Here is a 21,888-nt window from a genome sequence, read left to right as displayed (position 1 = left end):
GCATTGCCTGTGCTATCCTGTCCTCCTCCATCCTCATGCTGACCTTGTGAGGCAGTGAGCTCTCAAGCATTGAGTCATATGTCAGGGCATATGTCATTCTTCTCAGCTGATCTTTTCCACTACCTTTGAGAGAGGGGCTATTGCTTTGCCCATTTTACAGTTGGAAAAATAAAGGCTCAGAGAGGTTAAGAGAGCCCCATGCTTCTAAGCTAGTAGGTGCTAGGTCTGGGAATCTAAGCCCTGGGTGAGCACTTGTCAGCTGCCACATTGCATCACCATGTTTTCCTTTGCTCTTCTGTGTCCATCATTAGACTGCGAGATTTCTCCCTGAAGACAAACCTTATCTGGCTCTAAAGTGGACACCTGCCAGCGCCTGAGCCTTGGTTGCTTAGCCTGTGCCAGCTGAGGGATTGAGGTGGAGTATGAAGCATCTGCCAGGTGTTAGGTGTCCCTCGTGGGCTTGGAGAACACGGCCAGGAGGTCGGTGACCTGCCGGGCAGTGGGGGAGAGGCGAGCTGACCGATCTGAAGCCCTCTGAGGGATAAAGTGGGACCTCCAGGTGATGGGCTAGGTCAGCTGAGAGGCTCCGGTACCACGGTGTGCTGTGCCTGCCAGAGGTCAGGAATCAGCGCCTCCCCCACCCACTCAGGAGTGCAGGTGTATGCAGCTCAAGCTTTCTCTCCCACTTCTCTCTGGACTCACCACTGTTTGGCCTCCACCCGAGAGACAGGGGAAGTGAAAGGACAAATGACATCAGCCACTCTCCCTCCTTGTCAGCACTTTATGGCAGAGGTTTAGGGGGAAAGTAATGTGGGGAACTTCCTCATCTCTTCATTATCGCACTGGTCTTAACAGAAGACAAATGATGCCCAGGCCAGCCCGCTGTGCACCCCTCGTGTTTTGGGCATACAGCGAGCCATTATCACCACCACGTCAAACCTTAGATGGTCAGTGGTGGTCTCAGCCCCATTTTACAGGTGAAAATATTGAGCCACATGTCAAGTAACTTGCCCAATCTCCATAGCCAGTAAGTTGCTGCTGCTAAGTCGCTTCAGTCGTGTCCGACTCTGTGTGACCCCATAGACGGCAGCCCACCAGGCTCCCCTGTCCCTGGGATTCTCCAGGCAAGAACACTGGAGTGGGTTGCCATTTCCTTCTCCAATGCATGAAAGTGAAAAGTGAAAGAAGTCGCTCAGTCGTGTCCGACTCTTAGCGACCCCATGGACTGCAGCCTACCAGGCTCTTCCATCCATGGGATTTTCCAGGCAAGAGTACTGGAGTGGGGTGCCATTGCCTTCTCTGAGCCAGTAAGTGGTGGAGCCAAATTTTAACCCCCGGCTGTCTAGCTGCAGTGTCTGTGTTCTGCTTCTTGATGAAAACAGCTAGAAAATAAGACCTCTTTTTCCCTCCCTCCATGGGAAAGAATTTTTAACTCTGGATAATACTTGCATGTACATTAAAAGCAGCTATGGGCCAGATGATATGCTTAGTTCTTTGCAGATTTTACCCCAATAAACCTCATGACAGCCTGTAAAGTATGAGTTGATATCAGCTTCCACTTTACAGATACAGAAACCGAGGCTGGGAGGGTGGAAATGACAATCCTGGATCATGTGGTTCTTCAGGGGTATTGCCTGGATTCAGGTCCAGATGTGTCTGCCTGACTTCAGAGTCTGACCTCCGATCTCTGTGTCAGGCTGGCTGAGCAGCATCCTAGGTGTCCTAGGCAGGGTAAGAAACCAAATACTCTCAATATTTGTTGAGTATTCATTTTATGGGATCAGGGAGACACTGATTTTCTGTAAAAATTCTATCCTGAAATTGAGTTACTTATTTTCTTATTCCACTGGCCCAGTCACTGTTCTTTTTTTTTAGTTTTATGCATTCTTAATTTTTTTTTAATTTTTATTTGATTAAATGGGTATGGTTGATTTACAAGGTTGTATTTTCAGGTATACAGCAAAGTGATTCAATTATATGTATACATATATATACATTCTTATTCCGATTCTTTCCCCATATTTTTAATTACAGAATATTGAATACTGTGCTATGCAGTAGGTCCTTGTTGATTATCTATTTTACATATAGCAATGTGTATCTGTTAAGTGCAAACTCCTAATTTATCTCCGCCCCCCACCTTTCCCCTTTGGTAACCATAAATTTGTTTACAAAGTCTGTGAGTCTTTTTCTGTTTTGTAAATAAGTTCATTTGTATCCTTTTAGATTCCACATATAATTGATATGTGATTTTTGTCTTTGACTTACTTCGCTTAGTATGATCATCTCTAGTTTCACCCATGTTGCTGCAAACAACTTCCATTGTATATATGTACCACATTCTTCTTTATCCATCCATCTGCCAATGGATATTTAGGTTGCATTATAAACTGTGCTGTAGTTAACTTTAGGGTGCATGTATCTGTTCAGATTATGGTTTTCTCTTGATACATGCCCAGGAGTGGGACTGCTAGATCATATGGTATTTCTACTTTTAGTTTTTAAGGAACCTCCATACAGTCCTCCACAGTGGCTGTACCACCTCACATTCCCACTAACAGGGTTCCCTTTACTCCACACCCTCTCCAGCATTTGCTAGTTGTCAACTTTTTGATGATGACCATTCTGACGGGTGTGAGGTGATACCTCATTGTAGTTTTGATTTGCCTTTCTCTAATACTTAGTGATGATCAGCATCTTTTCATGTGCTTTTTGGACATCTGTATGTCTTGGAGAAATGTCTGCTTAGGTCTTCTCATTTTTTGATTGGGCTGTTTTGTTTTTTTTAATTGAGCTATATGAGCTGTTTATATAGACATTAATCCCTCATCAGTGATATAGATTGCAAATATTTTCTCTCATTCTGTAGGTTGTCTTTATATTTTGTTTATAGTTTGCAGTGCAAAAGCTTTTAATTAGGTCCCATTTATTTTTGTGTTTGTTTTCATTACTGTAGGAGGTGAATTAAAAAAGATATTACTATGATTTATGTCAGAGAGTGTTCTGCCTATGTTTTCCTTGAAGAGTTTCATAGTATCCGGTCTTACATTTAGGTCTTTAATCCATTTCAAGTTTACTTTTGTGTATGATGTTAGAGACTGTTTTAGTTTCATTCTTTTACATGCAGCTGTCCAGTTTTTCTTCCTCAGAATTTCTTTGGCTATTTGGAGCCTTCTGTGTTTCCATACAATTTGTAAAACTTTTTGTTCTAGTTCTGTGAAAAAAATGCCATTGGTAATTTAACAGGGATTAGATTGATTGAATCTGTAGGTTGCCTTGGATGGTACAGTCATTTTGATGATAATGATTCTTCCAATCCAAGAACATGATGTACCATGTTTGTGTCCTCTTCAATTTCTTTCATCAGTGTCTTATAGTTTTCAGAATACAAGTCTTTTGCTTCCTGAGGTAGGTTTATTCCTGGGTATTTTCTTTTTGATGTGAGAGTAAAGGGGATTGTTCCCTTAATTTCTCTTTCTGATTTTTTGTTGTTAATGGATAGAAATGCAAGAGATTTCTGTGTGATAATTTTGTATCCGGAAACGTTACTAGAACTCATCAATGAATTTGGTAGTTTTCTAGTTGCATTGTTACGATTTTATTTGTGTAATATCATGTTATCTGCAAACAGCAGTCACTGTTCTTTAAAAAAAAAAAAAAATCAGACCTTTCCTAGTTCTTCAGTTTTCTTCAGTGGGTTCTTCAATCAAGCCAGCCCAGGGGAATCTATGCCATGGTCCCTATTCGTTGTTTAGTCACTCAGTGGTGTCCGGCTCTTTGTGACCCCATGGACTGTAGACTGCCAGGCTCCTCTGTCCATGGGATTTTCCAGACAAGAATACTGGAGTGAGATGCCATTTCCTACTCCAGGGAATCTTCCTGACCTAAGAAATGAACACATGTCTCCTGCAAGAATTCTGCATTGCAGGCAGATTCTTTACTGCTGAGCCACTTGGGAAGCCCCATGGTCCCTATAGTGTATAGTAAAACAGGTCACTGGCTCCTGTTCAGCTTTAGGAATTCCACCAACCATGACTCTACATGTGTTACCAAAAGACTTCCTAAGTTGGTGGAAGCAGGATTGTTTTCTAACCTCACAGAGATGTTTTAGCACCATGGAGATGGCACTTGGGCTGGCTGTCCCTTCACTCTGTTCCTGGATCCATCCCTGGGCCGTGCATGCACTGCTGGGAGGATGGGATAAGAAACTTCCTCTTTTCGCTGTACAGTCCAGCAGCACAAAGGGGCAGCAGATTCAGGTTCCAGCCCCAGCTTCCCCACTTCCTGGGAGTGAGTGGAGGGATTAGCATCTTTGGGCCTCAGTATGTGATCTCAGGTGATTACAAAGTATTCTCTGACTCTGAAGCTGTGTTTCAAGGGCTCTGTTGTTTAGTCCCTCAGTCATATCCGGCTCTTTGTGACCCTATGGACTGTAGCCCACCAGACTCCTCTGTCCGTGGGATTCTCCAGGCAAGAATACTAGATTGCCATTCCCTTCTCCATCCAAGGTCTAGGGATGGGAAAGTACTCTGAAGATCTACAGAAAGGCGGCCATGCCCACACTTAATGCCATTAACTTGAGGATCTTATTCATCTGTGAGCCCCTGGTTGAAGTCCATGCCATGATATCATGTACAGCTGTGTTATGGGTATGTCCCCAGAAAAAGCCCACGTTCTTAAGTTCCTCCATAAGCAACTGGTAAATGGTCTTTCTATGGCACTTTCATTAGCATCCCAAATGGACCATCCTTGAGGGAGGGGAAAGGCATTCATGTGTTGTTCAGTTGCTCAGTCATGTCTGACTCTTTGTGACCCCATGAACCGCAGCACGCCAGGCCTCCCTGTCCATCACCAACTCCCGGAGATCCACCCAAACCTATGTCCATTGAGTCAGTGATGCATCCAACCGTCTCATCCTCTGTCGTCCCCTTCTCCTCCTAATTACTCTTTTCTAAGTCCTGCACATATTGGGTATTGAGCACTTCATAAAAGATACCTAGGTCCTATCCTAAAAGCCTTGGGAAGTCAGTTGAACCTACATCACTCATGGTGCTCTATGATCAGGATGGAGGAGCTTGACACACAAGAGCCTGGGTGAAGGTGGTGCAAATGGCTCCTCTGGGGCCCCCTCTCAGAGCTGCCTCTGCCTCTCCTAGTGAAAGACTAGCCTTGCCCTCACCAGGAAACACACAACATGCAGACATGAAAACCCAAGAATGTCCCCTTTGAACAATAGGGAAATGGGATACTGTTGAAACATGCTTGTCTCTCAATCCACAGTTCACTGACTCTGAAATTCCATGCATACTATACAGTCTGTTAATGCATATTAATAGCTAATCTCTCTATAGCTAGAAAATTGCTCTTCAGATTTCCAATTTGCTTAACAGCTGCCAATCCAAGTTGCCTCCAATTTTTTCCATCCATCACCAATGTCAGTGAGATATTGAATCGCCCCAAGCCAGATGAAAAATGTGTTGGATGTTCACTGCAGATCCTGTTCATGTAAAAATAATGTCTGGTCAGCAGTTTTCAAATGGAACACAGGACCATCAACCTTGGAACTGACATGGTAGAATCACCCTGGGGCAGCCATCCAGAGCAGGCAACCAGACCCACTGAGTCAGAGTTTCTTCGGGAGGTGTCTAGGAATTCACATCGCACCAAAGACGCACTGTGCTTCTGACATACACTGCTGACTGAGAAGCACCATTAGGCTGAGCAGGGCAGGGTGATATGCTCGCAGTACCGCCAGCCACCTCTGTAATATTTAAAATGATACAGAGAGATACTGTTTACTGAGTGCCTGCTGTGTGCACAGTGCTAAGTGCTTTCCTGGTAGGTTCTCACTGAATTCTCTAAACAGTCTCGAGAAGGAGATACTATTGTTGCCCCCATTTTACAGATGGGATAACTAAGACCTGAGGGGCTCAAGTGATCCGGGCAAAATATGAGTAGTAGAACATCCTGGTGAGTCTAGAAAGAGAACTGATGAAGCCAGTTCGTCCCAAGGAGGGAGAGATGAGGAGGAGAAGCTGGGGGCAGGAGTTGCTACCCTCTGCCTCAGAAAGAGTGTCGCCCTCTGGGAGCCCTTATCTGGATGGGGTGCTGTCAGCCCCCAGAAGTCACTGTTGGCTGGGGGGTGGCGTGAGCCCTTTGAGGCTGCGCAGTGGAGCCCGCCCCTTCCAGCCCACAGTGATTTCTGAGGGTCCCAAAGTGCCAGTCAGCAGGTGCACATTCTTCCTGCCCTCTGACTGCTGCTTTCCCAGGAAACCCAGGGCTGCACCCCCTGCCCTGAGCAGCGTGGGAGCCACATCCCTTCCCCACCATTGTCCCAGTTCTGGGCCCCCATTCATCGGATGCCTGTCCAGCTTGGCAAGAGCCGCATCCTCAACTCTCTGCCCCTCCCGTACCCTGCCCAGGCCTCCGGAAGCCCGAACAGCTGATGTGAGATGGAAATAAACCCCCTCCAGCCACATCTGGTCAGGCTGAAAGGGGCCCCTTGGCACTCTCTTGAGTAATTCTGCCGCACCTCCTGCTTCCTGGCCTCACCATTCAGGTGGAAAGTGCCAGATTCCCTCCCCCCTTCCCCCGCATCAAAGTCCACTGCAGGCACCCTGAGCCCATTTCCACCCAGCGCCAAGCACCCCAGCTGCCAGTCTCTTGGCCTCAGGGCTGATTCTAAGCTCTTGTGTTGCGGCTGCAGGTTGAGGCATCAGGAGGCCCATGCAGCCTCAGCAGCCACTTGTGGCCTTTAAAATCCCTGTCACCCCAAGTCATTCATTCATGCATCTGTTCGCTCCTTCAACAGAACTCTGAGTGTCTACCATGTGCCAGGGACCGAGGATACAAGAAAGAACAAAAAGTGAGAAGTACCTGCCCTCCTGGAGTTTACATTCTAGAAGGGAGACACACACAAAATGGACAGTGATCAGAACGTTAGAAGGAGGCATTACAAAGAAGAGTAGGGTGGGGAGCGCTGAGGTTCCAGGGGTGTCTCTTAATAACCACCAGTCCTGAGCTTTCCTAATTGCATTCTGGAACTTCTGCAGTCTGGCCCATTCCACCTGAGGTTTCTTGCCCCCACCCCCACCTGCCTACAGCTCCTAAGCTGAGCAGGGCAGCTGGACGAGAGGCAACTGGGGTGGGCCCAGCTCAGAACAGCCCTTTCAGAGAGGGCTCTTCCTTACGAGCCTCACTGTCCTCAAAAGCCTGGGTGAGGGCGCCGACTGCTGGCCCTCAGGCAAACCCAGCCCAAACAAGTTAAAAAATCTTTTAAACACCATTTAAAAAGTGGTTTTTTTTTAAAATAAGTGATAGTTAACATTTGAGAATGCAGATTATGCATAAAATTGGGCTTTCTGATTTTCTTGAGAATTCAAAAGGCTAGGTCCCCATTCCCTCATGACTACATGACCAAGATTTAAGTGGTATCTCCCACACCTTCAGTGGGCCAGGGACTCCCTGCTGGCTTGGAAGGGCATTTGAGTAGGCACTGACCCTAATCCAGATCACCAAATTTAAACCCAGCATAGAAGAGACGTACCTTAACCACCAGCCTAGGTGGAAAAAAACAAAACAAAACAACAAACTGCTTGCTTGTTTCTGCCCTCCAAGTGCCCAAGGTTAAAATGCAGCTCAGCACCTTAGCTCACATGTGGCTCAGCTGAGCCCGGCTGGGAGGCTGCATCCAGAGGCCCTCTATCACCCAGGGCCGCCTGCACCCCCGCCTCACCCTTTCCAGGGCTCAAAAGCCCTCCCATCCATTGCACGTTTTCCTTCTTTTTGCTTTGGAAAGGTCGGGTGAGCTCCTGTAGCGATTCAGTCCTTGTAATTAAACAGGTGACAAGTTGAAATCCTAAGAAACCAATTTCCTGAGGCAAGAGTAGACAATGGGAAAAAGACAGTCTGTTTAGCAAGTGGTGTGGGGAAAGTCAGCCGCATGTAAATCAGAGTGAAGTTAGAACACACACTCTTAGCATACACAAAAATAAACTCAAACTGACTTAAACATAAGACATGACACCATAAAACTCCAGAAGAGAACATAGGCAAAACATTCTCTGACATAAATTGCACCAATGTTTTCTTAGGTCAGTCTCCCAAGGCAAAAGAAAAGCAAAAATAAACAAATGGGACCTAAACAAACTTATAATCTTTTTGCAAAGGAAACCGTAAACAAAAAACATACAGAATGGAAGAAAATATTTGCAAACGATACAACTGACAAGTGCTTAATTTCCAAAAATATACAAAGAACTCATACAACTCAACCACAGAAAACCAATCCAAAAATGGGAAGACCACCTAAATAGAGATTTCTCCAAAGAAAAAATACAAATGGCCAATAAGCACATGAAAAGATGCTCAACACTGCTAATTATAAGAGAAAAGCAAATAAAAACTACAATTAGGTACCACCTCACACCAGTCAGAAAGGCCATCATTAAAAAGTCTACAATTAACAAATGCTGGAGAGGGTGTGAGGAAAAGGGAACCCTCCTACACCGTTGATGGAAATGTAAGTTTGATACAGCCACTGTGGAAAACAGTGTGGAGGTTCCTCAGAAAACTAAAAATAGAACTACCATATGATCCTGCAGTCCCACTCCCGGGCATATACCCAGAGAAAACTATAATTCAAAAAGATACATGAACCTTTATGTTCAGAGCAGCACTATTCACAACAGCTAGGACTTGGAAACACCCTAAATGTCCATCAACAGCTGAATGGATAAAGAAAGTGGTGTACGTAGTGGAATATTCAATTCAGTCACCCAATCGTGTCCGACTCCTTGAGACCCCATGGACTGCAGCACGCCAGGTTTCCCTGTCCATCACCAACTCCTGGAAGCTCATGTCCATTGAGTCGGTGATGCCATCCAACCATCTCATCCTCTAGTCATCCCCTTCTCCTCCTGCCTTCAGTCTTTCCCAGCATCAGGGTCTTTCCCAGTGAGTCAGTTCTTCTCATCAGGTGGCCAGAGTACTGGAGTTTCAGCTTCGGCATCAGCCCTTCCAGTGAATATTCAGGACTGATTTCCTTTAGGACGGACTGGTTGGATCTCCTTGCAGTCCAAGGGACTCTCAAGAGTCTTCTCCAACACCACAGTTCAAAAGCATCAATTCTTCAGCGCTCAGCTTTATAGTCCAACTCTCATATCCACACGTGACTACTGGAAAAACCATAGCTTTGACTAGACAGACCTCTATTGGCAAAGTAATGTCTCTGCTTTTTAATATGCTGTCTAGTGGAGTACTACTTAGTCATAGAAGAGAACAAAATAATGCCTTTTGCAGCACCATGGACACAACTGGAAATTATCATACCAAGTGAAGTAAGTCACAAAGAGAAAGACAAATACTATCTGATATCACTTATATGTGGAATCTAAAATATGAAACAAATGAACCTATCTATGAAAACAGAAACAATGGACATAGAGAACAGACGTGGTTGCCAAGGCGGAGGGGGCTAAAGGAGGGATGGAGTGGGAGATTGGGGTTAACAGATGCAAACCTTTATATACAGAATGAGTAAACAACATGGTCCCCCTGTCTAGCACAGAGAACTATATTCAATATCCTATGATAAATCATAATGGAAAAGAATATTTTAAAAGAATGTATATATGTATAATGAATCATTTTGCCGTATGTGCTGTGTTTAGTCGCTCAGTCGTGTCTGACTCTTTGTGACCCTATGGACTGTAGCCCGCCTGGCTTCTCTTGCCTGGGGATTCTCCAGGCAAGAATACTGGAGTGGGTTGCCATGCCCTCCTGCAGGGGATCTTCCCAACCCAGGGATGGAACCCAGGTATCTCGCATTGCAGGCAGATTTCTTTACCATCTGAGCCACCAGGGAAGCCTGATTAATACAACATTGTAAATCAGCTATAATTAAACTTCTCAGGCAATGTTAATGTCCATTAATGTGAAATCACTGCTTTCCTAAACCCTTTAAGTTTTGCAACAGGTTCAGACTAGATTCTTTCTTTAAAGACTCAAAGGCTTTTTCTTCTTTCTTTTCTAAACATAAAGGTTTTTAAGCATTATAGAACTCCTAGCAGTTCACTAAGCAGTTCGCTAAGGATATAGCCAAAGACATCAGCATTATGGCTTTCTAGACCTTTGATCTCTGGCCCTACAGGATGGAAAACCCCCAATTTCAAATCTGAAGACTAGGAAGGTGAAACTTGCCCAAGATCACACACAGATCATCGCTCAAGTCCACTCTGTGCTTTAGTTAACAGCTGCCAGCACTGGAGCCTCTAAGACAGTGACCCCCACCTGGGCAGCTTTTGAATTCCCAGGGAGCTGGCCACACCCAAAGCAATGGCATCAGATCTCTAGGGTGGGGCCCCCAAGCTTCAGTGGTATTGAAGTCTCCCCTGTGAGCTGCCAGCACAGAGACTCATGGCTCCAGCAGCTTCCCTGGAGATGGTAACTTCCTGGGAGCCTGCACAGTGCAGAGGCTCAGAGCATGGGCTACATGGATTCGAGCCCCAGCTCCTAGCTCCCTGATCTTAAGTAAGTTACCTGTTCTCCCTGTGCCTCAGTTTTCTCATCCATAAGTTGGGAATACTAACAATACCTGTGCCCTAGACCGCAAGGATTAACAGTGGCTCAAAGAGTGGTAGCCAGTATAAACTCGGGCCTCTTTTCTGCTATGGATGTGGTTTCTTTGCGGATTCCTCCATGACTAGCCTTTTAGGTGAGAGTTTAGGAATTTCTGTAATGAAGGAAAGAGAACAGAATCACAGCAAATCAGATCACTGATTTTCCTCTCCTTCTCCACAATTCCAAAATTCAACAGAGGAGCTTCCCTGGTAGTCGACTAGCTGAGACTCCGTGCTCTCAATGCAGAGGGACCAGGTTCAATCCCTGTTCAGGGAACTAGATCCCACATGCCAAAACTTAAGAGCTCGAATGCTGTAATGAAAAGATCCTACAAACCGCAGTTAAGGATCCCCCATGTTGCCATGAAGATCAAATACCCCACGTGCCCCAGCTAACACCCGGCACAGCCAAATAAAAAGAAAATCAACAGGATGATGGCAGTGCCGCCAGGACGCGTGGGTCCAAGCAGACAGTTGTTAATGACAGGTTCTCCCCGTCCACACTCGCTGCTGCTGCTGCTGCTAAGTCGCTTCAGTCGTGTCCGACTCTGTGCAACCCCATAGATGGCAGCCCACCAGGCTCCGCCGTCCCTGGGATTCTCCAGGCAAGAATACTGGAGTGGGTTGCCATTTCCTTCTCCAATGCATGAAAGTGAAAAGTGAAAGTAAAGTCGCTCAGTCATGTCCGACTCTTCGCGACTCCATGGACTGCAGCCCACCAGGCTCCTCCGTCCATGGGATTTTCCAGGCAAAAGTACTGGAGTGGGGTGCCATTGCCACACTCTCTGGATGCCTTTAAATTTACCTTTTTCTCTGGGTTTCCACTCCTCTGCATCTCCTCCACTCAGTAAAAGGGACCAGCTGTTCCTCCTTCCATTTGGGTTCTTGTGTCTGAAAGAAATTGTAACCACCACAAAAGATGTTTTAATTTAAGGGAAACCAGCCTCCCTTCCTTTTTAAGATGAAACGTAGTAAAGTTTTAAAGACTTTTTTCAAAAAGTCCCTAAATTTGGTACTTCAACTAATTATACTTGCCTTTTTTAACTGTCCAAATTAAAAATAGACAGCTAAATGAGAACGCAAGATACAGCTCAGAGCCTGTAGCCATGTCCATGGTTTCCTAGAATCAGCCTTTCTCTGACCTAATTGATACTTTTGGGAGATCAAAGGGAGGTGAGGGGAGTGGGGGCTGGAGCTGGAAGTAGACCTGGGAGTTGCCTGGCAGCAGATGACGAACTTGATTCAGGGTTCTATAATTAAGACTAGCTCTGGCACAACATTATAAAGTAATTTTCCTCCAATTGAAAAAAAAAAAGACTAGCTATGAATTGGTGAAAGATGTTAGATTACAGTCCTTTTTTCATAGTATAAAGATGTGGCTCTCAAAGTGTGGTCCTCAGACCATCAGCGTCACCTGGTGGAATGGGCTGAATTGTGCCCACCCCCAATATTCATATGTGGAAGTCCCAACCTCCAGTACCTCAAAATGTACCCCTGTTTGGAGACAGTCTTTAAAGAGGACTGTGTGTATGAGCTCAGTTGGGTCTGACTCTTTGTGACCCCATGGACTGCAGCCCGCCAGGCTCTTCTGTCCATGGGATTTTATAGGCAAGAATACTGGAGTGGTTGCCATTTCCTCCTCCAGGGGATCTTCCCAATCCAGGGGTCAAACCCACATCCCCTGCATTGGCAGGCAAACTGTTACCGCTGAGCCACCTGGAAAGCTCTTTAAAGAGATAACTGAATTCAATAGGGGCCATTAGGGTGGGCCCTAACCCAGTAGGACTAGTGTCCTTATAAGAGGTGAAGAGACAGCAAAGGGTAAAGATGCACAGAGGGACGGGCAGGTGGAAAGGCAGCAAGAAGGCAGACATACACAAGCCAAAGAGAGAGGCCTCAGAGGGAACCAGCCCTGCCTGTACCTCCAGGACTCAGAAAATCCATTTCTGCTGCTTAAGCAGAAATGATATTTTGTTACAGCAGCCCCAGCAAACTGACAACCTGGGAACTTTAATGCGAATTCTCAGGCCCAGTCCCAGACCTGCTGACTTGGCAACTCGGGGTGCGAACCAGCAAACGGTGTTTCAACGAGCCCTCTGACTGACTACCATGCATACTCGGGGTTGAGAACCATTCATGTGCAGTATTGTTAATACCTGGCAGGAGCCAGCCCAGAAAAACATGATACATGGCTGGAAGCTTGGGTTGGTCTGCTAAATATAAACTTCCTAAAAGGAAGGCTCTGGAAGAGTCCCAATGGGACCTTTACATGGGACGGTGTGTGAACATGCTCTGTGAATGCTGAAACACCCTGTAGACACAGGTGTAGTAAGGCATGATACTAGTGTCTGGTGAAGAAAGTGACCCTCTGAATGTGCCAACATGGGCAGACTGAATCCAACAATCTCCCTCCTCGACTCAAATTTCTGAGTCCCTTAAGGTTGTGTACATTTTCTGGGTCCTCCCTGGTGGTCTGGTGCAGGACTTCACTCTGCCAATGCAAGGGGCCCAGGTTCCATCCCTGGTCAGGGAACTAGTTCCTACATGCTGATTGTGGACTTCCCATTGGAAAAGACTCTGATGCTGGGAGGGATTGGGGGCAGGAGGAGAAAGGGACGACAGAGGATGAGATGGCTGGATGGCATCACTGACTCTATGGACGTGAGTCTGGGTGAACTCCGGGAGTTGGTGATGGACAGGGAGGCCTGGCGTGCTGCCATTCATGGGGTCTCAAAGAGTCGGACACGACTGAGCAACTGAACTGAACTGAAGGCTCAGTGGTAAAGCGTCTGCCTGCCAATGCAGGAGGTGCACGTTCAATCCCTAGTCGAGGAAGATCCCACAGGCTGCAGAGAACTAAACCCATGAGCCACAACCATTAAGCTTGTGCTCTAGAGCCCAGGAGCTTCAACTGCTGAGCCCACATGCTACAACTACTGAAGCCTTTGTGCCCTAGAGCCCATACTCCACAATAAGAGAAGCTGCTGCAGTGAGATGCCCGAGCAGCTAAAGCATAGTCCCTGCTCCCTGCAACTAGAGAAAAGCCTGAGCAGCAATGAAGACCCAGCATAGCCCAAAACAAATTAATTAAGACTGTGTACATTTTTGCCCTAAACAGCTGGAATGGTTCTCCTTTCTGAGAATAAAAGCAATGAGATTTAATCACATTTCCAATTTCATCCCTGCTACTAGGAAGCCCACCACCAAAGGAGATCCTTAATCACAGCCCTCTTTTTTTCCTATTTCAGTTTTATACCACACATCTGTCTTTTGTACAAATACTTTTGAGAAAACAAAAACAAAGAGGGGAGATAAAGGGAGTTAGAGAACGAGAGATTGATCTCGCAGCTCAGATAATTATCAGCACAACAAACCCTCTTTGTAAAATTGATAAAACATGGTTAGAGAAGACACATGTTTTCTGTCTGTGACAAGGGAGTGAACTGTTCCCACAAAGAGCGCTCTTTACTCCCTCGTTTTCCTGATGTCCCAGAGCCGTAGGTCCCTTGACCAGATGCCAAACTGATACTCAGAGAATGTTATTAGTGAAGAGTTGGGACCATTACAAAAGCTCTTGTGAAACTGCTTACGATACAAGTGTGGAAATGACATAACCAGATCTGCATTTTCTTTAAGGTTAGAAACAGTGGTTTATCTGATTACAACTTCTAACCTGCTGTTGGTCCTGCTAACAAGTCTGGAGATAACTGCAACAGCCCAGGCCACCATCCAAAATCTCTCCTGCTCCATCCTGACCGTGATGGCAAAGCATTCCTCTACTCCCTCTGACCCGTCCAGGGCTCTCCTTAATCCAGGTTTCTTAAACGAAGGTTCAGGGGGGTCCACAGATAGAGCTCCCAGGGATCCAAGTTCTAAGAATTAATTTAAATTTTTATTTTGTACTCTTATTTGTGTTTTTGAAAAAGTTAAAGCATTTCTGGATTATCCCTGGGCCAACCCTGCTTACCTAGTCCTACCATGTGAAATTATGGTACGTGTGTTTATTGATGGCCTTGGTGGTACTGTGTAGCTCCATTTTTATTGTCTTGGGCTCATTAGAAATGGGCAGAGACAGAAAATATATAAATGATGTATTGGGACCAAGTAAAGGTCAAGTGATATTACAGGGTGCTGGAACTGATAGTAACTAGAAATGAGAAAGTGCTAGGAGAATTGAGTGGCATATAGAGGAGGAATGCCACACTGCAAAGATGCTGTCCCAGCACAGACAGCAAGTACCTTGTATGGTTTTTTTAATATAAATTTATTTATTTTAATTGGAGGCTAATTACAATATTGTATTGGTTTTGCCATACATCAACATGAGTCTGCCACGGGTGTACATGTGTTCCCCATCCTGAACCCCTCTCCCACCTCCCTCCCCGTACCATCCCTCTGGGTCATCCCAGTGCACCAGCCCCGAGCAGACCTTGTATGTTTCAAGCAGGGCCTTGGTTCCAGTAAAACATCATTATCCATCATTTGAACGTTTGGTCTCGTCTATCTACTTTTATATATGTGCATACTTTAGTACCATTATACTTTTAATAAATTATACATTATACTCTTAATAAATCTACACTAGCCTGAAATCATTTTCAAATAAGAAGTTAAGAACCTCTTGGGTGGTCTAGTGGTAGAGAATCTGCCACTAATGCAGGGGACACAGGTTTGATCCCTGGTCCGGGAAGATCCCACGTGCCACAGGGCGACTAAGCCTGTGTGCCCCAGCTACCGGGTCCGTGCTCTGCAACAGGAGCAACCACTGCGGTGAGACGCCTGCACGCCACAGCTACAGAGCAGCCCCCACCACGAGTGAAAACCCGAGCGCAGCAACAACGACCGAGCGCAGCCATACATTTTCAAGTTTACATAAAAACAAAATATTTTATTTTAAAAATTCAACACTAAAGGCCTGGGTGAGTTTTTTCCTCTGAGAAGCAATTGCGAATGTGTCTCAGGATTGAGCGTATACTTATTCTCTTGATCTGCGCCCCCAAGTCCTCCTGAGGGGAACCGTGCTGCCTCATTGCAGCAGGTGTGCCATTGGCCACCTAGACTCGGTGAAGAAGGAGGAAATGGAAAAGAAAGAAACCACAAATACCACATTTCAAAGCCCTTCTGAGTTATTTTCTGTCTCTGCAACTGGACGTAAAACGACGCCATGGTATAGTTTCCATTTTTCATGGCTTTGTGGTCCTGGGTGCAGTATTAACTGACACGCTGCCTCCCTGGGGAGTCAGACAGCCATAAAATTGTCTCCAGCTGAAAACAACTGAGGGGAAAGTAGGAAGTCCCCCCGTTTCTCTGCTTATTTGGCCATTGACAGCCTTTAAACCTGTCCAATAGTGATTTAAATGGACAAAATTGATGCACCCTTTCCCCCTCCTTTTCCTTCTATTTCTTTTAGAACAGTTCTATTTGTTTTTTCAAGTGGCATGAATGCTCTTAAGGTGATGAATACATCTGTTCAGAAGTCAGGATGTGCAAAAGTCAGAGTTTTAGTGTTCAAAATAAATATGAATTGAACTTCATGACCTAGGGTTGACCTGCAACAAAAATCATAGAGCTGGTGAAATTTGTATGTGAAATTTCTGGCCTCGTATTTTTAATTTTTTTCTTCTTTCATAAAGAATGAATTGCCCCTGGGTACCATACCTTGTACCTGAACTAGACCTGATCTTATTTGCTAAATGCTGAACCATACTTTGTTTGATTTAATCAACGTCCCAGCAGGGTAGGTGGCACTGTTCCAATTTTGCAAATAATAGAACGGAGGCTTAAAAAGTTAAGGGTCTTGCATAGGTCTTCTGATTTCAGGTCTCACCCACTTCCTACTTAGTGTTCTAATACTCTCTTCTTACTCTTCTGTGTAAAAATATGATCATGTATAACATTACCCACTCTTATACACTTATATTTTATATCCATTTGCTCAAAGTCATAGGCTGAAGGCTTGGCTCCTGTATTAATTCCCTAAGACTGCCATAACAAAGTAGCACAGATTCACTGGCTTACAGTAACAGGAATTTATTCTGTTACAGCTCTGGAGGCTAGAATTTTAAAATCAAGGTGTCAGCAGGGCCGTCCTCTCTGATGGCTCTAGGGTACACGCTTCCTTTCCCTCACCCACTTCTGGTTGTGGCTGCCAATCCTGAGCATCTCTTAGCTAGTAGACGCATCACTCCAGCCTCTGCCTCTGCCATCACATGGCCTTCTCTCTGTGTCTGAGTCTCTGCATTCTCTCCTTGTAAGGACACTAGTCATTGGACTAGAAACCACCTTAACTCAGTATGACTTCAGTGGAATTACATCTAAAAAAAAAAAAACCGCCTATTTCCAGGAACTCCCCTGGTGATGCAGTGGTTAAGACTACACACTCCCAATGCAGGGGCCTCAGGTTCAATCCCCAGTCAGGGAACTAGATCCCACATGCTGCACCTATGAATTTTTATGCCACAACTGGGCTTCCCAGGTGGCGCTAGTGGTAAAGAACCCTCCTGCCTATGCAGGAGACATAAGAGATGTGGGTTCAATCCCTGGGTTGGGAATATCCCCTGGAGAAGGGAATGGCAGCCCACCCCAGCATTCTTGCCTGAAGAATCCCATGGACAGAGGAGCCTGGTGGGCTACAGTCCATAGGGTCGCAGAGAGTCAGACACGACTGAAGTGACTTAGCACACACGCCTGCCACAACTAAAGATCCTGGAAGTGAAGCGATCCCAAGTGCCACAACTAAGACCCGACGCAGCCAAATAAGTATTTTTAAAAAAACTTATTTCCAAATAAGGTCACATTCTTAGGTCCCTAATATAAGCCCTTCCCAATTGCCCCATGCATGTTCTAAAATGAATTGTACAGACTGTGGTTCAGAGTTGGAAATGCAAGGTCAGCTTCCTGTATGCCACTCAGGCCCTTGGCTCTACTGATTGGGTTTAGGGGAGGGAGTTTCCTGACCCTTCGGCATTCCCAACTCTAGACCACCCCCAGTCCAGCCTGGAGGGGGCAGACCTCACAACATACATTTGAGTGGATGAATCGGTGGCTCAGTAGATGAATGTGGCAGAGAGGAAAAGATCAAAGGTAATACATGTAAATACTCACATATTTTGCTTCCAAATGATATAACCCAGACAGACTGCCTTATGCACCAAAGCAAATATACTGACTAATGTAACCCCAAAGCCCAGAATTTGGGGGTCTGGTTTCAACAACATATGGACCCGGGTATTCAGATGATGTCCCTGGAAATACATCCCCCCGTCTTTCTGCTCATCTTTCCTCAGTCCCCTTCATTTCCAGTCTAGTGCTCCCTGCATGGTAGCCCTCCTCTCTGTCCCCAAGCTCCAGGCTGCATTCTCTCAGCTCAGCAGCTTGAGAGGGCAGGGAACAGAGAATAAAGGAAAGCAGATTCCCAGAGGAGAATCAAAACACTGGTACTGAGGAAGCAAAAAACGATAGGTGTGCACAGTGATAGGCTTGCATAAAAAGGGGATCCCCTTGCTTTAAGATAGATCAATCCAATTCCAGAACTCTAGGCTTCTGTCCTGCTTTAGTCAAGAATATGGGAGGACTGGACATCAGATTAGAGTGGAAAGTGGGTAGCTTTGGTTGCCAAGCAGACCTGAGTTTGAATAGTGACTCTCTTACTGTGTGGTCTCAAGCTAGTAACAATCTCTTTGAACCTCAGTTTCCTTTTCTTTCCAGCTTGACTTTCAGCTCCATAAGGGCAGTTACCTTGTACTTTTTCATTACTGCAACCCTATTTGGTGGCAAGCTATTTGATGTTGTTCAATAAATCAATAATGGTTCAAGCTTTTCAAGAAGAGAAAAACTCTTTATATGAAGCTCTGGTACAATGCCTGGGATGTAGAGGGTGATGGACAAGTTATATGTTGATCATTATTATTACTCTCCAGAGGAAGTACAGTGGAAAGGAGAACCAGAACAGTCCTGACAGCTGATAGAGAACTGGAAATTGAGACAGGCCATCTAGGCTGGCAGTGCCAGCCTTGGTGGCCCACGTTGGCCATCGTGGTTGTGGACGGTGGTCCCGTATCAACATCCCACACCAAGTACTGATCTCTTATCCCTCTTTTGTCTCCCCTGCAGTTGGAGCTCTCCAACACGGCGGTCCTGCATCAGATGCGGCGGGACCAGGTCACCGACACCTGCCGGGCCAACAGCGCCATGAGCCGCAAGCGGCGGGTGCTGACCCCCAACGACCTGAAGCACCTGGTGGTGGATGAGGACCACGAGCTCATCTACTGCTACGTACCCAAGGTGGCGTGCACCAACTGGAAGCGGCTCATGATGGTCCTGACCGGCCGGGGCAAGTACAGCGACCCCATGGAGATCCCGGCCAACGAGGCGCACGTCTCGGCCAACCTGAAGACCCTCAACCAGTACAGCATCCCGGAGATCAACCACCGCTTGAAAAGCTACATGAAGTTCCTGTTCGTGCGGGAGCCCTTTGAGAGGCTGGTGTCCGCCTACCGGAACAAGTTCACGCAGAAGTACAACACCTCCTTCCACAAGCGCTACGGCACCAAGATCATCAAGCGGCAGCGCAAGAACGCCACGCAGGAGGCCTTGCGCAAGGGCGACGACGTCAAGTTTGAGGAGTTCGTGGCGTATCTCATCGACCCTCACACGCAGCGCGAGGAGCCCTTCAACGAACACTGGCAGACGGTCTACTCCCTGTGCCACCCGTGCCACATCCACTACGACCTCGTGGGCAAGTACGAGACGCTGGAGGAGGATTCCAATTACGTCCTGCAGCTGGCGGGCGTGGGCAGCTACCTGAAGTTCCCCACCTACGCCAAGTCCACGAGAACTACTGATGAAATGACCACAGAGTTCTTCCAGAACATCAGCTCGGAGCACCAGACGCAGCTGTACGAAGTCTACAAACTCGATTTTTTAATGTTCAATTACTCAGTGCCAAGCTACCTGAAATTGGAATGAAAGTGGGGGGAGGGCGTGGGCGGGGAGAGGGGAGAGAGAATCGTGCTTTTTTTAATTTAAGATTTTTATTTGTCAAAAAGAATTATATGGATATTGGGTTATTTTGTAAATTAATATTTCTTTGGGGATTGATGCTGCGAGCAGCATGGTGAGAATTATTTAAATCCTTACTAGGGAAGGACGGCTGTCTTGGCAGGGGACTAGGATGGGTGTCCTTGTTTTTTTTAGACGTGAATCCCATGACATTGTCTCAGAGGTTTCTTTGTGTTCTGGTGAATTCCATGAATTGTGCATTCCATAAATGCTAATTAAGTTATTTATAGTTATTTAAACATGGTCTCTGTATAGATTTCTTTGGGGGGGGGCAACAAGATTTTAATGTCTTTTCCGAAGAAATCTATGTTTTCATTCTGTGCTTGCAAACAGCTCCTGCAGGGGCATGAATGTTCTCCTTACTAACCGCTCAGAGTCGCTGTGATAACCATTGTGCTGTCCATTGATGCCACCATCCTTAAAATTCTGCTGGAAATAAATAGAGCCACCTTTGCAAGGGACTGATTCCAAAACTGATTTCAGTCATGTCATGCTAAAGAAAAGTGATTTTTTTTTTTTTATCCCAAGGAGAGAGCTGATTGTGGCTTTCCCCCCCACTCCCCACCAGAATTAGCAATCTGGTAAAATAGGCTTTTGTACAGAAATGTTTAACTGGCAGTGCCAGTTGTGATGAAGGTGAAGTGGCTGTTGCTTTACATTCAACACGTATTTACTGAGCAACTACTATGTGCTAGGCCTAATTCTAGACCCTGTGGGTAGAGCGTTGAACAAAACCAATAGTCTCAGCCCTCAAGAAGCTTTACATAGACACAGAGTATCCAGCTCGACAATTAGCAAACCCCTGGTGTCCACAGACTTAATGTGAGGTTTGGACTCTTCATGGACGACCCCAGGAGTATCGGATCCCTACAAATTCACATTTTTTATGGTCCAATTTGAAAACCACATGCTTGAAGCAGGCCACTTGAGTAGTCCAAGCTCTTTGCCTAACACAAGAGGTGACCATTTCCCTGTCATGTGCCCATTCCAGTTTATTGGTAATATTTGCCTTTAAGCCCCAGAAGAGATTTGCCAGGCACGGCATAGAAGAATGCTGTAACTGATTAGTGATGTCTGCCTTGTTGAGGGAAAGGGAGATATTTGCCAACTGCCTCCTCCTGTCATTTCCAGCCGAGCATTCAGGTCTCCGCCTAGAAGTGGTGTTTTCTACTCTTTGCTGTGTAAAACAGATTGAAATTTTGTGGCAGGACTCTGACATCGGAAGATTTGCAATGGCCTGGCGTTTCTACTCCTGGTGAGGGTCAGAGGCAGACTGTACACACAGGCACAGGCATACCCTCTCCCATGTCCTCCAGAGGCCACGAGACCATCAGCGCCTTCGAGACCACCAGCAGTGAGCAGCAAGGACCGCCTTCTGGGATGGTAATCCACGCCCCTTTCCTCTGGAAGGCTGGAAACATTCCATTTCCTGTTCCTGGCTAATTAACGCCTGCACATGCTTCTCATTTCCGAGGCCATGGTTGAAGTTTGAGCCACCTCCCTCTTACAGCCAGTGAATGAATTGGTAGCAGAGACTGTATATAATAATGATGATGATGATGATAGTGCTAATAATAGGGGGTGGGGTGGGGGTAATTTTGCTTTTTGTTTTTTTGATTCAGTGTATAGCACAGAGGTGAGAGTATTCTAATAAAACAAAAAATGAATAATTTATTCACAGAAACTATTAAAACTGTATCAGCAAGCTCACAGCCAGCTCAGTGAGCAACAGCTGCCATGTCTCACTGAGAAAATTATTTTACTGAATGTGAGTGAGGCACACACTGGAGAGGGTGGCCGAAGCTCTTTATAAAATGTCGTATACCTTCTTCCAAGCTCTCTCCCCCCTTTGCGAAGCGCACAGTGACCATAGCCTTGATAGATAGAGATGTATGCAAGTAGAGTGAAACTTCAGCTCTCTCTGGTATTATTATTCCTGGACCCTATGACCAGGCAGGGGAAACTGTCCTCAGAGACAAAGCTTCTACTAATGAAAGAGGTTTCTGGCATTTCCTGATAACGTGCTTCAGAGAACACAGGTTCTCCCCAGACACGAGTTGGTGTGATGCAAAATAAGGGTTTTGTGGTCAAGTGTCTTTGGGAAACAAAGCTAAGTCCATTTCCTTTCTGCAGGACTTTTCAGAGCCTTGATTGTGTGCTGTGTCTTGTGAATCCCCAGGAGCATCACTGATTGAGTCCGTGGCATTCC

At 45.9% G+C, this 21,888-nt stretch overlaps 2 protein-coding genes and 1 long non-coding RNA gene across 18 annotated transcripts in view; 2 read left to right on the top strand and 1 right to left on the bottom strand.

Annotated features, from left to right (window-relative positions):
• The window catches only part of CHST11 (carbohydrate sulfotransferase 11), a 261,341-nt gene extending 241,201 nt beyond the window's left edge, over positions 1 to 20,140 (top strand). For all 16 annotated transcript variants that reach the window (XM_055574916.1, XM_055574914.1, XM_055574915.1 and 13 more), the window contains one exon: positions 18,732 to 20,140. In XM_055574916.1, coding sequence (XP_055430891.1) covers positions 18,732 to 19,586 — 855 coding nt within the window. In that variant the 3' untranslated portion in view covers positions 19,587 to 20,140. The remainder of the gene's footprint in view (positions 1 to 18,731) is intronic.
• NOPCHAP1 (NOP protein chaperone 1) overlaps positions 1 to 21,888 on the top strand; it is a 256,395-nt gene that overhangs the window by 5,845 nt on the left and 228,662 nt on the right. The window lies entirely within an intron of this gene.
• Positions 385 to 21,888, bottom strand: part of LOC129648528 (uncharacterized) — a 61,761-nt gene continuing 40,257 nt past the window's right edge. Inside the window, exons 2-4 of the long non-coding RNA XR_008712762.1 lie at positions 11,425 to 11,510; positions 1,518 to 1,722; positions 385 to 489 (exon numbers count right to left, since the gene is read on the bottom strand). This is a non-coding gene — a long non-coding RNA (uncharacterized LOC129648528). The remainder of the gene's footprint in view (positions 490 to 1,517; positions 1,723 to 11,424; positions 11,511 to 21,888) is intronic.

The sequence above is a fragment of the Bubalus kerabau genome, chromosome 1 (assembly GCF_029407905.1).
Source record: "Bubalus kerabau isolate K-KA32 ecotype Philippines breed swamp buffalo chromosome 1, PCC_UOA_SB_1v2, whole genome shotgun sequence".
Lineage (NCBI taxonomy): Eukaryota > Metazoa > Chordata > Mammalia > Artiodactyla > Bovidae > Bubalus > Bubalus kerabau.
The sequence above is the reverse complement of the archived record's forward strand: the minus strand, read 5'-3'. Positions and strand labels throughout refer to the sequence as shown.